The 11,161-nt window shown below is 50.8% G+C and overlaps 1 protein-coding gene across 14 annotated transcripts in view; it reads right to left on the bottom strand.

Moving 5' to 3' along the window:
* Positions 1-604: 604 nt before the first annotated feature.
* PPP6R3 (protein phosphatase 6 regulatory subunit 3) overlaps positions 605-11,161 on the bottom strand; it is a 139,540-nt gene continuing 128,983 nt past the window's right edge. For 8 of the 14 annotated variants that reach the window (XM_032357780.1, XM_032357784.1, XM_032357786.1 and 5 more), the window contains 4 exons: positions 10,744-10,894; positions 6,424-6,441; positions 6,039-6,158; positions 605-2,805 (listed from right to left, as the gene is read on the bottom strand). In XM_032357780.1, the coding sequence (XP_032213671.1) occupies positions 2,754-2,805; positions 6,039-6,158; positions 6,424-6,441; positions 10,744-10,894 (341 nt within the window). In that variant the 3' untranslated portion in view covers positions 605-2,753. The remainder of the gene's footprint in view (positions 2,806-6,038; positions 6,159-6,423; positions 6,442-10,743; positions 10,895-11,161) is intronic. The other 6 variants (XM_032357783.1, XM_032357785.1, XM_032357787.1 and 3 more) reach the window with 1 other exon arrangement.

Below are 11,161 nucleotides of genomic sequence, written 5' to 3'. Positions count from 1 at the left end.
CGACAGCTTCTGTCAGGAAGCCTTGACCCCTAAGGACAGCGCACGGCAGCACCAACGCCCACCACAGGCAACCACAGAAACGAGCCGGCGGGTCCACCAACAGATGACTGTGACGATGTGGCACGTGTGTCCCACGGATACTGCTCGGTCATCACCGTGCAGGGAACCAGAGGGTGTTACGCTACATGCAGTAAGTCAGAGAAAGACAAAGGATTGTATGATCTCATTCATATGTGGAATTTAAGAAACAAAACAGGGGAGCATAGGAGAAGAGAGGGGAAAAATAAAGCAAGACGAAATCAGAGACAAACCACAAGAGACTCAACTCTAGGAAACAAACTGAGGGCCACTGGAGGGGAGTCAGGTGGGGCTGGCTTGACTGGGTGACGGGCAGGAAGGTGGGCACGTGAGGTCATGAGCCTGGATGTTGTATGCTAGCGATGAGTCACTGAGCTCTACTTCCAGAATTAGTAATACACTGTAGGTTTATTATATTGAATTTAAATGTAAAAAAAGTTAAAAAAAAAAAAGAAAGAAAGAAAATCAGTGGTGCCCCCACATACCTTGTCTGGTCATGAAAGCCCACGCAAGGTACAAGAGGAGATTTCTAGAAACAAAGAATCAGGCTTTATTTTCGCTGTAGTTACTTTTAATACAGGTGCTGCACTGCAGACACGGGTCAGTCTCGCGGTTCTGTATGGCCAACACACGGAAACGGAAGTCGAGACTAAATGAGCGTGTACTTGCTCCTGGCCCCTGGCTGGACACCCACCGCCGACTTTCTTCTTTGCACCCTTGAGTCCTTTCCCCGCCCCAGAAGACGAGCTAAATAAAAGACGACTCCAAAGACAGACTTCAGGTGCCCGGCACCAGCAGGGGGTGGGATGACACAGGACGCTGTGTTACCTTGGAGGGGGTGGAGAAGCCCAAGAAATCTGACCAGCGCGGAGTTAGTGGGTGCCATCCCCGGGGGGGGCCAGCACGGCTCTCCACCAGGCGAGACAAGAGCGTATCTGCCGTTGGCGGTCCCCGAGGTCCCGTGTCACAGAGTCAGCATCCTTGAGGCCAGCGAAAGGAGCCCTGTCCCCAGTGTGGCACTAGGTTCCAGAGGAGGACGCATGAGGACAGTCTCTTCTGGGAGGAGCTCCCAACAGAAAGGGTTCCTGAGGAGGCGCGCAAAGGCCAAGTGAGGCGCCCGTGCCGTCCGTCCCAGGGCACACCGCTGACTCCACTGTCCTGGAGGGCTAGGTCAGCCTCGGGAGGCCTCACACAACTTCTACACCATTTACAATGGAAAAGTAAATAAGAAATAAGGCATTAAACATTTGATTCTTTTTTTATTTCCATATGCAATGTAATGTTTAGGCACGCTGCTTGGGATGCTAGTTCTAAAAAAATCGTTGGCCATTATTCAGAATATCCTTTTGGTTTTAAATACTGGTCAGGACAAACAAATGATGTAAAAATACGTGAATAGTCTTCTATTACAGAAATGAAAACCTGATCTGCATCTAAAAGTGCAAGAGGTGAAGAAATTGAACCCTTTCCCAGGACAATATGGCAATATACGATATATTGCTTCGGCTGTTTGGGAAGGCGGTGATGTATTTTTATATTGACATAGAAAATTATAAATTACATTGAATTAGTATCCATAATCACTATATATATACACAAACCAGTTCTAAAAAAATACACTGGTTTAGGGTTTACGCATGGAAACCTCACAAGGTACAGGAGAACAATCCCATGCTTGGGTGCCAGGTTCGGATTTCGAGGTGGAAACGTGCGCCCGCAGCATGAGCGTCCCTCCACTGGCCTGCCTGATCGGTCTAGGGTGTTAAATATGCAAACTGCTCAGAAATGTTCATTGGTGATGCTTGTTAACAAGGTAAATTTTGGTGAATGGGTTAAAAGGCAGAGGAACTACCCAAACAAAACAAAAAACAAAAACGAAAAACGAAAAACAAAATAACTCAAACCACCAGCCATGTACACTCCAATAGTCTAGTGTTTCACCTGCAGGAATAACCATTTCAAGCAAACAAGACTTTAACAGAACATATGGCTTCACAAGAACATCACTTTATCAACTAAGTTGTAGCAATAAATACTTAATCTCTACCAACAGACTTACATTTTTTGATCCGTTTAAAACAATACAGAAAACAGTTACCAATCAAAAACTGGTTATAAAAAGAACACCAAGTATTTCTTATTCAAAATCACGTTTGTAAGTTAGAACAACCAAAATAACACTTAGAGGGCATTTCAACCCTATAACTCCTTGCCGGCCTGGAAGAGAAATGAATTCAGAATTTTGTACAAGGTGAAAAATGTATGAAAACTGCCTAATACTTTGGTCACACTAATAATTGTCAAATAGTTATGTTTCAAATACAATAGATCTGTGTATTCACTTTTATAAAACTATTCTTACAGCCATTTTAACTCTAGTATTACTACTATTATTACATGGGCGGCACGTTCTTATTTCACAGGCTACCCATTATTTAGAACAATACAATATAAACATACGCAAAAATTCTTGGTATTTGTCAATGTGCAATATTTTTACACTTCTGGATTTCTCTGTACAATGTCCTAGAATCTAGAATATAAAGGTTGCTGGTCCTGATCCCTTGCAGAGTGAGTGCAGCAGTGTTGGCCTGGCGGACTCCAGGGGAGGTCTCCAGAGGCCCCGAGCGGTGGCGGCCTGCGGTCCTCAGTCAGCAGCAAGCAGGGGTCACTCATCATACAGGGCCGTTGACGGACGTGTCGCCTGGCACGCTTGGCTGGTCAGTCCTGTGGAGGAAGAGACACACATCTGACGTGCTTAAAGGAAAAAAGAACGTGATTTAGCTCCCTGAGGGCAGGAACATTCATTTTAATATTGTTCTCCAAAGTCAAGCCCAAAGCCTGGCACTCAGGAGCCACTTCCTGGGAGGCCTCACAAATGCAAGGACCGGAAACTCCAGGAAACTCCAGGAGCTCTACCGGCTTCCGAGCTTCAGCCGGCTGGGGCGCGCAGGCGCTCAGCGAGTTAGCGAAGCTGTGGCAGAGCGGGACTCTGGGAAACTACCCCTCGGCGCCTTAGAAGCATGGATGCAGGCAGGTCAGCAGTTTTTAGACGGCTGCTCCCAGACCTGCCACACGCCACGTGCTCAATCCCTCCTTCAAAGAGCTTTTTATTTGTTCCATGTATTGGAATCCACATAAAAATTCACTTGAATAAGCAGGATTCTTCGACTGTAGAGGACAAAAGGCTTATGAACAGGGCCAGCTCCTGAAACCGGGTGTTAACTTGAACAGCATGCTCCCACCAGGCAAGTGTTATTAGGGCTGACACTGGGAGCACAGAGGAGGGCACGGTAGGGGTGCCTGGGGGGCTCAGCTGGGACTCCCGATTTTGACTCAGGTCATGATGTCAGGGTCCTGAGATCGAGCCCTATGTCAGGAGCCAGCTTAAGATTCTCTCTCCCCCTCTCCCTCTGCCCCCACCCCAGGTGTGCTCTCCCTCCCTCCCTCCCCCTCGAAAGAAAAAGGGAACGTTAGGTGAACAGTATGGTGGGAGATAAACAAATTCGACCTTCAAGCCTAAACACGGAAGTCAGTCTTGGCAGCTTTTCCATAGTTCCACAGTCAAAGCAGACTCGGGAAAGGGCATTTAGAGATGCTTCTGGACCAGCTCGCAACTCACAAGCCCGAGGCTTCAGACACCTGCCAGGAAGCTGGCTCCACGGGCAACACACTCTGCTTCCAATCACGGTGTCTGAGAGCCAGGGGGACCAGGGCTCTGCCAGCATACATACTGGGTACAGATCCCACCATCATTGCCCACAAGCTGCCGGTCTCAAGAGCACTTTCTCCCCTCCCCCAGCGCAGCCCCACTGAAAGTGGCTGAGTGTGTGACAGGTGCCGAGGGCCCAGCACACTGGCCAGCACAGGTATCGCACGTGCTCGGTGCATGGTAGTAAAATATTAAATTCTGTGGCCGTGAGAGTCACTCAGTACAGCACTGAGCATCTGTCACGACTCAGTGACAAGGGCTCACAACAGCCTGGCTGTGACGGGAACCATGCGGGGAAGAGTGCATCTGTTAAGTCCCAATGGCTCTCTCTGCTCCCGAACATCGGTCTTAGGACGGACGGGACATGGCAGACCACTTACCTTCTCCCTGCCATCCCAGCAGCTCAGGGCCACCGTCCGAGCGGCCCTCCGCCGCCGCCCCAGGCGGGATTCCTGATCGCCCGTGAGGCTCTCCGGACTCCTCAGCAGCACCTTTCCACATGCCCTCCAATGTCTGAGGGTGTTAGCAACTGCTCCCCACCCCCAGGCCTCCATCACCGGCCACCACACTCCCGTGCATCGGGCGGAGGAAGGACAGACGGAGCAATGCGTGGACACTAGCGATGCCCTCGTCCTCGTCCCCAGCCGTCCCGGGTCCTCCCCCAACCCCCTCAGTCCGGCAGACCGAGAGGCAGGGCTCTTCGCGCCAGCGTCTCCAGGCGGGCAGAAGAGCAAGCAGGCTGCCCTGAACTGCGGAATTCTGCCCTCCAGAGAGCCAAGGAAATGGTCCCAGAGCCTCCTGGATCACTCACGCCCGAGAAACGGACTCCTGCAGCAACTCCAACTTGAAACAGACCTGATAGTCCTGCCTTTAAAGCAGTTCCCAATATAAAGGGAATTCATAGGCAGAAATTAGGGAGAGGACATAACTGGAAATAAGATCCTACAGGATACCTTTGAAAAAACATCCACTGACAACCCTGGGCAAAAAGGTGACTTGCCCAAAACACTTCGAAGCACAGCCGGGGCTGGAGCCCTCAAGGCTGGGGTGTCCCCATGCCTCCTCCTCCCGGAGCCCTCACCAGAGCCAACATGCTCAAACAGCTCTTATCATTAATTTGCTTTACATGCCAAGAAGGTTTTTTTTTTTTTTTTGAATCACAGAAGCAAACCCTTCATTCTGGCTGTAATTGCCACGAGAGAAACAAAAGTGGGGTTTGCATCACCAAAGAGGTCTGCCGACCAGCGAACAGAGGGCGCCCCCTGCTGGTTCCCACTGGTTACGTTGTCGCCTCCCAAAGGGAAAGATTTGGGGGTGGGGGCCTGGTGAGAGGGAAAGTGTAACTTCTTTGAAATGGCTTTAAAGGTTACTTTATTCCTTACGGAAGGAATGCACAAACTTAGATATATACAGAACAAAAAAGGGAACTTAGCACAGTTCCTTGCCGTCCAAGGGCAAATCCTCATCTTCAGGCGCGAGCTCCAGAGCGATGAAGGCCGCCCTTGCTCTACCTGTGAGTCCGTGCGCACAGGCCGGGGCGCCAGCCCTCAGCGGCAGTGGAGGCTCCGGCTTGGCCTATCCCTTCGGACCACTGGCTCAGTCTAAGCAATAGACTTGGGCGACCAGAGAGGAAACACCACGTTCCCAATCACTCGGCTCTGGCAGTGCAATTTTCACACTTAACCAAGACAAACTCTGCAAGCACGAAACCACAGGGGAACCGTCTGCGAGTTGAGACCACTCAGCTCCATCTATAAAAGGGTCTCGAGGAAGGCTCTCCCCATGTGTCACACGTGCATGATTATGGGAAAGGGGGTACCAAGCGCTGCTTGTGGCTGGCGGCTGGTGACCTCGGGGGCCCTGTGAGACGGTGGCTGCTGCAGGCTGGGGGCCCCCATCCTGGGCAGCTCAATACCAGCCTCAACTTGGCCCCTCTTCAGAGCCCCTGTGTGTGGGCAGGTGTGCCAGCGCCACAGGGCCTTCCCCCCAATTGTGAGTAGCTTCTTAAAGAGCCAGCAATGTTGTCGAATCTCCAAAGCCCAGTTTTTGGCTTTGCGGTAAGGAGGTGTGAGCTCGTGGCTCAGGCACCTTGCCCAGCGTGGCCTGTGCTGAGGAAGTGCCTGAACGCCGAGGACACGGGGGGATGACCCAGCTCCCCTGCTCCCCCGCCCGGTGCAGACTTCCCTCCCAGCTCCCGGGAGACAACAGCCATAGGTGGAGTAGGGCCTGGACAGATCTGGGGAGTTACCTCTGCTCTGGGGTACTGCTGGGGGGCCGGGGGCCCACAGACTTCGCCTCTGCTGTCTCAGGGCTCTCCTCGACATCTTTACAAGCAGCATCTTGAGAGGTAGACAGTTTTCCTTCCTCACTGCAGTAAAGAGGGGGACAGGGAGCATTAGACATCCTGGGGGGCGGCACCCGTGGAGGATGAAGGCGCATGCAAATGACCCTGGAAGTCATGGCGGCCATGGAGTAAAGCCCTGGGGCTGAGCATGCGCAGGGGAGGGGCCACAGGGACCACAGACAGTGACTGGGAAATCACGAAAGGCAAGGGTCACACACGAGAGGGAACCAGAGGGACGATGTAATGCAGCTGGTGTCTGATGAAGAACGGCCCGCATTACTGTACATACCGATAAGATTTCAACACTCTGAAGCCAAGTGTGCAAAACAGAAAAAGAAATGTACAAGAGTTTCAGAATACTCCTACAAATGAGGGATGTGGGGGCTACTATGCCCGCGACTGCGCATAAGCAGAACTGCAGACTCGGAGGAGGTGGCAAAGGAACCTGTTTGAAGGAACGAGTCTTTAGTCACGGCTTCTTGCCCTCGGGCCCAGCCCAGCATCCAAAGTCTGCAGGAGTGACCCCATCAGGCTTGCTGCTCCTGCCACAGGGGCAAGGAACCAGGGGCCTGCACCAAGACCGGGCTCCTCCCCGAGCTGCCCTCTGACAGCAGTGGGAAGTACAGCACGAGCAGGAAGAGCCGAGAACGGTGGCCAGAACAGGTGCAGGCAGGATCCCAGGGCGGGCAAGCAAGGTGTAGGAAGGGTTATCTGCCCTCTGATGGCCCCCGGCAGAGAAAGACAAGCAGCAAACGTTTCGGATTGTTGGCTGCGGGCTGTAAGGGCAGACTGCCATCTATCCTGTCTGCATTTCCCATTCTGACACTATCAAGGCAGCACAAAAACCAGCTCAAGGGCAGCTGGAGGTTCCCTCTGGGAAGGGCCATCCTTTTGAGAGCGGAGCCCTGTCCTGGATTTGCTTATGAAAAACCTAACTTCAGGATGATTTCTGGGTGGCTTTCGGATGGGTCTAGGCAATTTATAAGGAGAAAAAGATCTGCTGACAACCCAAGTCACCTGCTTCCTTACTCTTTATCCCCTCTCCACGCCCTCCCCACAAAAGCAACTACGTGCTTCCTACGTGTTACTTTCATTCTTAGAAAATGAACATGGATAGTCATGATGTGTGTGTATTCTGAGGGACAGAAACGGCTCTGAATTGCATATATCACAGGATTTATCTCTGTAAGTCAGATCCATGCTCCTGGTGTCGATGGCACAGTGCCCCATGTTGTGAGCCTCCCAACTCCACCTTACGACGGCCCTCTGCACAGAGCTGCCACGCCCGCCACTATGGCCTCCATGGGACTTCTCTTAAAAATTTTTTTATTTATTTGACAGAGAGAAGAGAGAGCACGAACAGGGAGCGGCAGGCAGAGGGAGAGGGACAAGCAACAGGGAGCCCGACACAGGACTCAATCCCAGGACCCCTGGGATCATGACCCAAGCCACAGGCAGACGCCTCACTGAGCTGCCCAGGCGCCTGTGACTACTCTTCTTCTGGGACTGCTCTGATTAGCACTTTCAAGTTTTCTCTCTAGATACGTGGGTTTAATTATTTAGGAATTATCTTAAGTTTGATGTCCTTCACGACCGGTACTTTGCCTTTCGTTATACATCCTAGTTGCTTATGACCAACGAAGAGAAAGGCTACTGATGTTTAAAATGGATCTGTCACCCAGCAGCTCTGCTGAACTTTTATTAACAGAAGTTTGCAACTGACTTGGTGGTAGGTATCATTATTACCCCTTCTTCTCGGATCTTTACCTGTCCTGTTCTTCTCTCCTCAGACACTGTCCAGGACTACACAGTAACAGCGACGATGGACCATCTTATTTGCTCCTTACCTGAACGTGCCGGCGCATGCAACTTCCTCATTAAGTAGAAGTTCTGTTTTAGTATTTTCGTATTTAACTTTCGCCAAGTTAAGGAAATTCATTTCTGTTCCTGTTTCACTCAGCTTTGTGTGTGCGTGTGTGTTTAAGATTTTAATTATCTGAGAGAGATCATGACCTGAGCCGAAACCAAGAAATGGACCCTTAACTCACTGAGCCACCCAGGCGCCCCTGTTTTGCTCTGTTTCAATCCATATATGGGTACGGAACATTATCAAAAGTGTCTTCAAAAACCTCGTAGGATTTCTCCTCAGTCTGTTAACACATCATAAATGACGTTTTTCCTGACAGTCCAGGGAAAACCCTAACTTGTTGTGAATTATTTTTAATATGCTACTTGCACTTGGTGAGCAAATATTTTCTACAGGATTTCTTCATTTAGTTTGTTTGTACGTGATACGAGCTGACTGTTTTCCGTAATCATCCTTATCTGGTTTTGGAATCGAGACTGCATGCCGTCATAAAAAGATCCAGCAGGTTTTGCACTTTTTCTACCTTTTGCAACAGCGGAGGTAGGAATGTGCAGACTGAGCACAGACGCATTACCGCGACCAGCACACCCCGTTCACTTACAGGGCCGGCCTGCTCTGGAGCAGGTCTGCTCCTTGTTTTCTGCCACATATAACGGCTTGTGTCCTTTGTCCATTTAAAACTTATTATTAGCTTGTCTTTTTCTTCTTGATATTGGGTTTTTCCTATATTCTGTTCCTGAGTCTTCCTTTGAAGGCAATGGTGGGTCTTTCCATTTTTTCATTTGGAAGACCAAGAATTAAAGAAAATTCATCAAACGTTCCCTTTATGGTTTGGCTTTTTCATGGTTAAAAAATCCCTCCAGCCCCTAAGTTATACAGATACACTCTCATGTTTTCTTCTCAAAGTGGTAGTTTTGCCTTTCCCATTTACGCTGAGACAGATGTCGTTTTGTTTTGCTCTGATGCGGTACTACGACTTCTCAGTCTGCCCTTCCCTTACCGTAACCCCATTCTGGCACCGAGTTCCTGTAAATGCAGGGTCTGCCGCACAGCAGGCCCATGAGATCGCACCTGGTGATGCCTCCCTCCCTGCCTTCTTCAAAAGGACCCTGGCTATGTCTGGCTCTGTGGTCTTCTTTATGAATATCGCCATCAGCCTCTTCATTATGAAAAGCCCCCCTGGGATTCTAATTGCAAATGCGCTCATTTTATCATTAGTTTGTTTAAAAAATGGCAAAGTGGGGCGCCTGGGGGGCTCAGTGGGTTAAGCCTCTGCCTCGGCTCAGGTCATGATCCCAGGGTCCTGGGATTGAGCCCTGAATCAGGCGCTCTGCTCAGTGGGGGGCCTGCTTCCCCACCACCCCAGTTCTGCCACTCTGTCCACTTGCGATCTCTGTTAAGTAAATAAATAAAACCTTTTCTTAAAAAAAAAAAAATGCCACAGCTATCTTCTCATTAACAAAGATGGCATATTTCTCTACTTACTTAGGTCTTTATTATGCTTTTCAATTTTACAGATGAGGCTTAACATTTTAGTTTGGGGCGGGGTGCCGCATCTAGCACATGTCGTATCCGTTTATACTCCTAAAGCTCCCTAGTAATTTGGATACTTGTTCATGAATCTGTTTGAGTTCTTTGTGCAGAAAATCCTAATCTACACACAAGCAAGAACCATTTTAGCCTTTTTTAATCGTTATGCCTCTGGTTCAGTTTCACTGAGGCAGCACGAGCTAGGACCGCCGCCAGGGCCGAAGAGCAGGGCCTGTACGCCTCACTGTCCGGGCCGCGTCTCGGAGGGGTGTAATTCTCGTGCTTCACCGAGAAGAAATCAAGTCAACTACAGGTTTTCAGAACACACCTTGGGCAGTTTCAAAGAGCTCCTTTCTATTCCTTGACTGCCAAAAAGTTGCACATGGCTTTCATTTTCATCAAATATTCCTCTACCCAAATATTCCATCAACCCAAGGTCCAAATGATATTTTTCCTGCCGGGCCTGTGACTCCCCCTCGGCACGTTTCCCCAGGTCTCCTAACCCTCACCTGCACCGCGCTCGTCCTCAGCGCAGCCTGAGAGTACCCTGCTGGACTCAGTTTGCTAGCTTTTAACTCTGGAGTCTCGTGCCTCTGCGCCCCCCATGGGGAATCCGTGCTCCCCTTCTGTGCTGGCTGTGTTTCGCCGGGGACCCCCCTCAGGCCGGGCCACGAACTCTCCTGCCCCACAGGGCTCTGCCGACCCCGCCGTAGCCCCAGCTCCGCCAGAAGTGCTGTCGCTGCTCCTTCGGGGCTATGCTCCTAGTTGCCAGCGGTAATCCTTCTTCGATCCATGAATTTAGAAGTGAGGTTAACTTCCCAATGGACTGTTCAGGCTCTCTTTCTGCTGCTGAGCTCTACTGACTGCATCACCTCTGGGGAAGACGGTGTGTGGGGCAGTGACCCTGGTTTCAACGGGCCAGGTTTCACTCAGCTGCAGACGTGTCCATTTTTAATTCTCCTGCACTTTGAACTCACTAGACTTAATCTACAGTGTGAGTACTAGAAAGAGGGGAAAGGCACTCGGGAACCCCAAACTCTCCCTTTCTACATTCAGATTCATGGGGCTGAACAAAGTCGCTAAATGATGTCAGGCTAATGCCTGAACCCACATCTGAGTCAAATGAAAGACGTTAACACTCGAGGCTCCCTTCCTCCCATGCCCGCCCCCACCAAACACCTGAAACCGCCAGCAGGCTCTGGCCCTGGTTACCTTTTGAAGACTGCGGTTTCTGTCTTGGCATCGACAGTGAGGCTGAGAGTTTCCTTCATGCCGCCATTCATCACTGTCTCAGTTACCTTGTCTGCGCTCTCGGCATCCTCCTCGCCGTCAGAACTGGCTTCCATGGCCACACTGGCTGGCGCTGCAACAGGACACAGGGCGGACGGTCGGGCGGACGGTCAGGCGCACCCGAACCGACAAGAAGCTGCCTCCCCTTCCGCGCGGACCCATCCACCCCGCGTTCCACCTCTGGCTTGAAGGAGGCACACGGCTCGCTGGCTGCTGCCTCGGCCACTTCTTAACGGGCACGGGCTTCTTAAAAATGCCCACTTGCCATAGGTTTTCTTCCGCAGAGGACCAGGGGCCCCTCCAGCCTTCCCAGCTCAGTCTACCCACACGCCGACTGCTC

This window comes from Mustela erminea, chromosome 9, assembly GCF_009829155.1.
Source record: "Mustela erminea isolate mMusErm1 chromosome 9, mMusErm1.Pri, whole genome shotgun sequence".
Taxonomy (NCBI): Eukaryota; Metazoa; Chordata; class Mammalia; order Carnivora; family Mustelidae; genus Mustela; species Mustela erminea.
The sequence above is the reverse complement of the archived record's forward strand: the minus strand, read 5'-3'. Positions and strand labels throughout refer to the sequence as shown.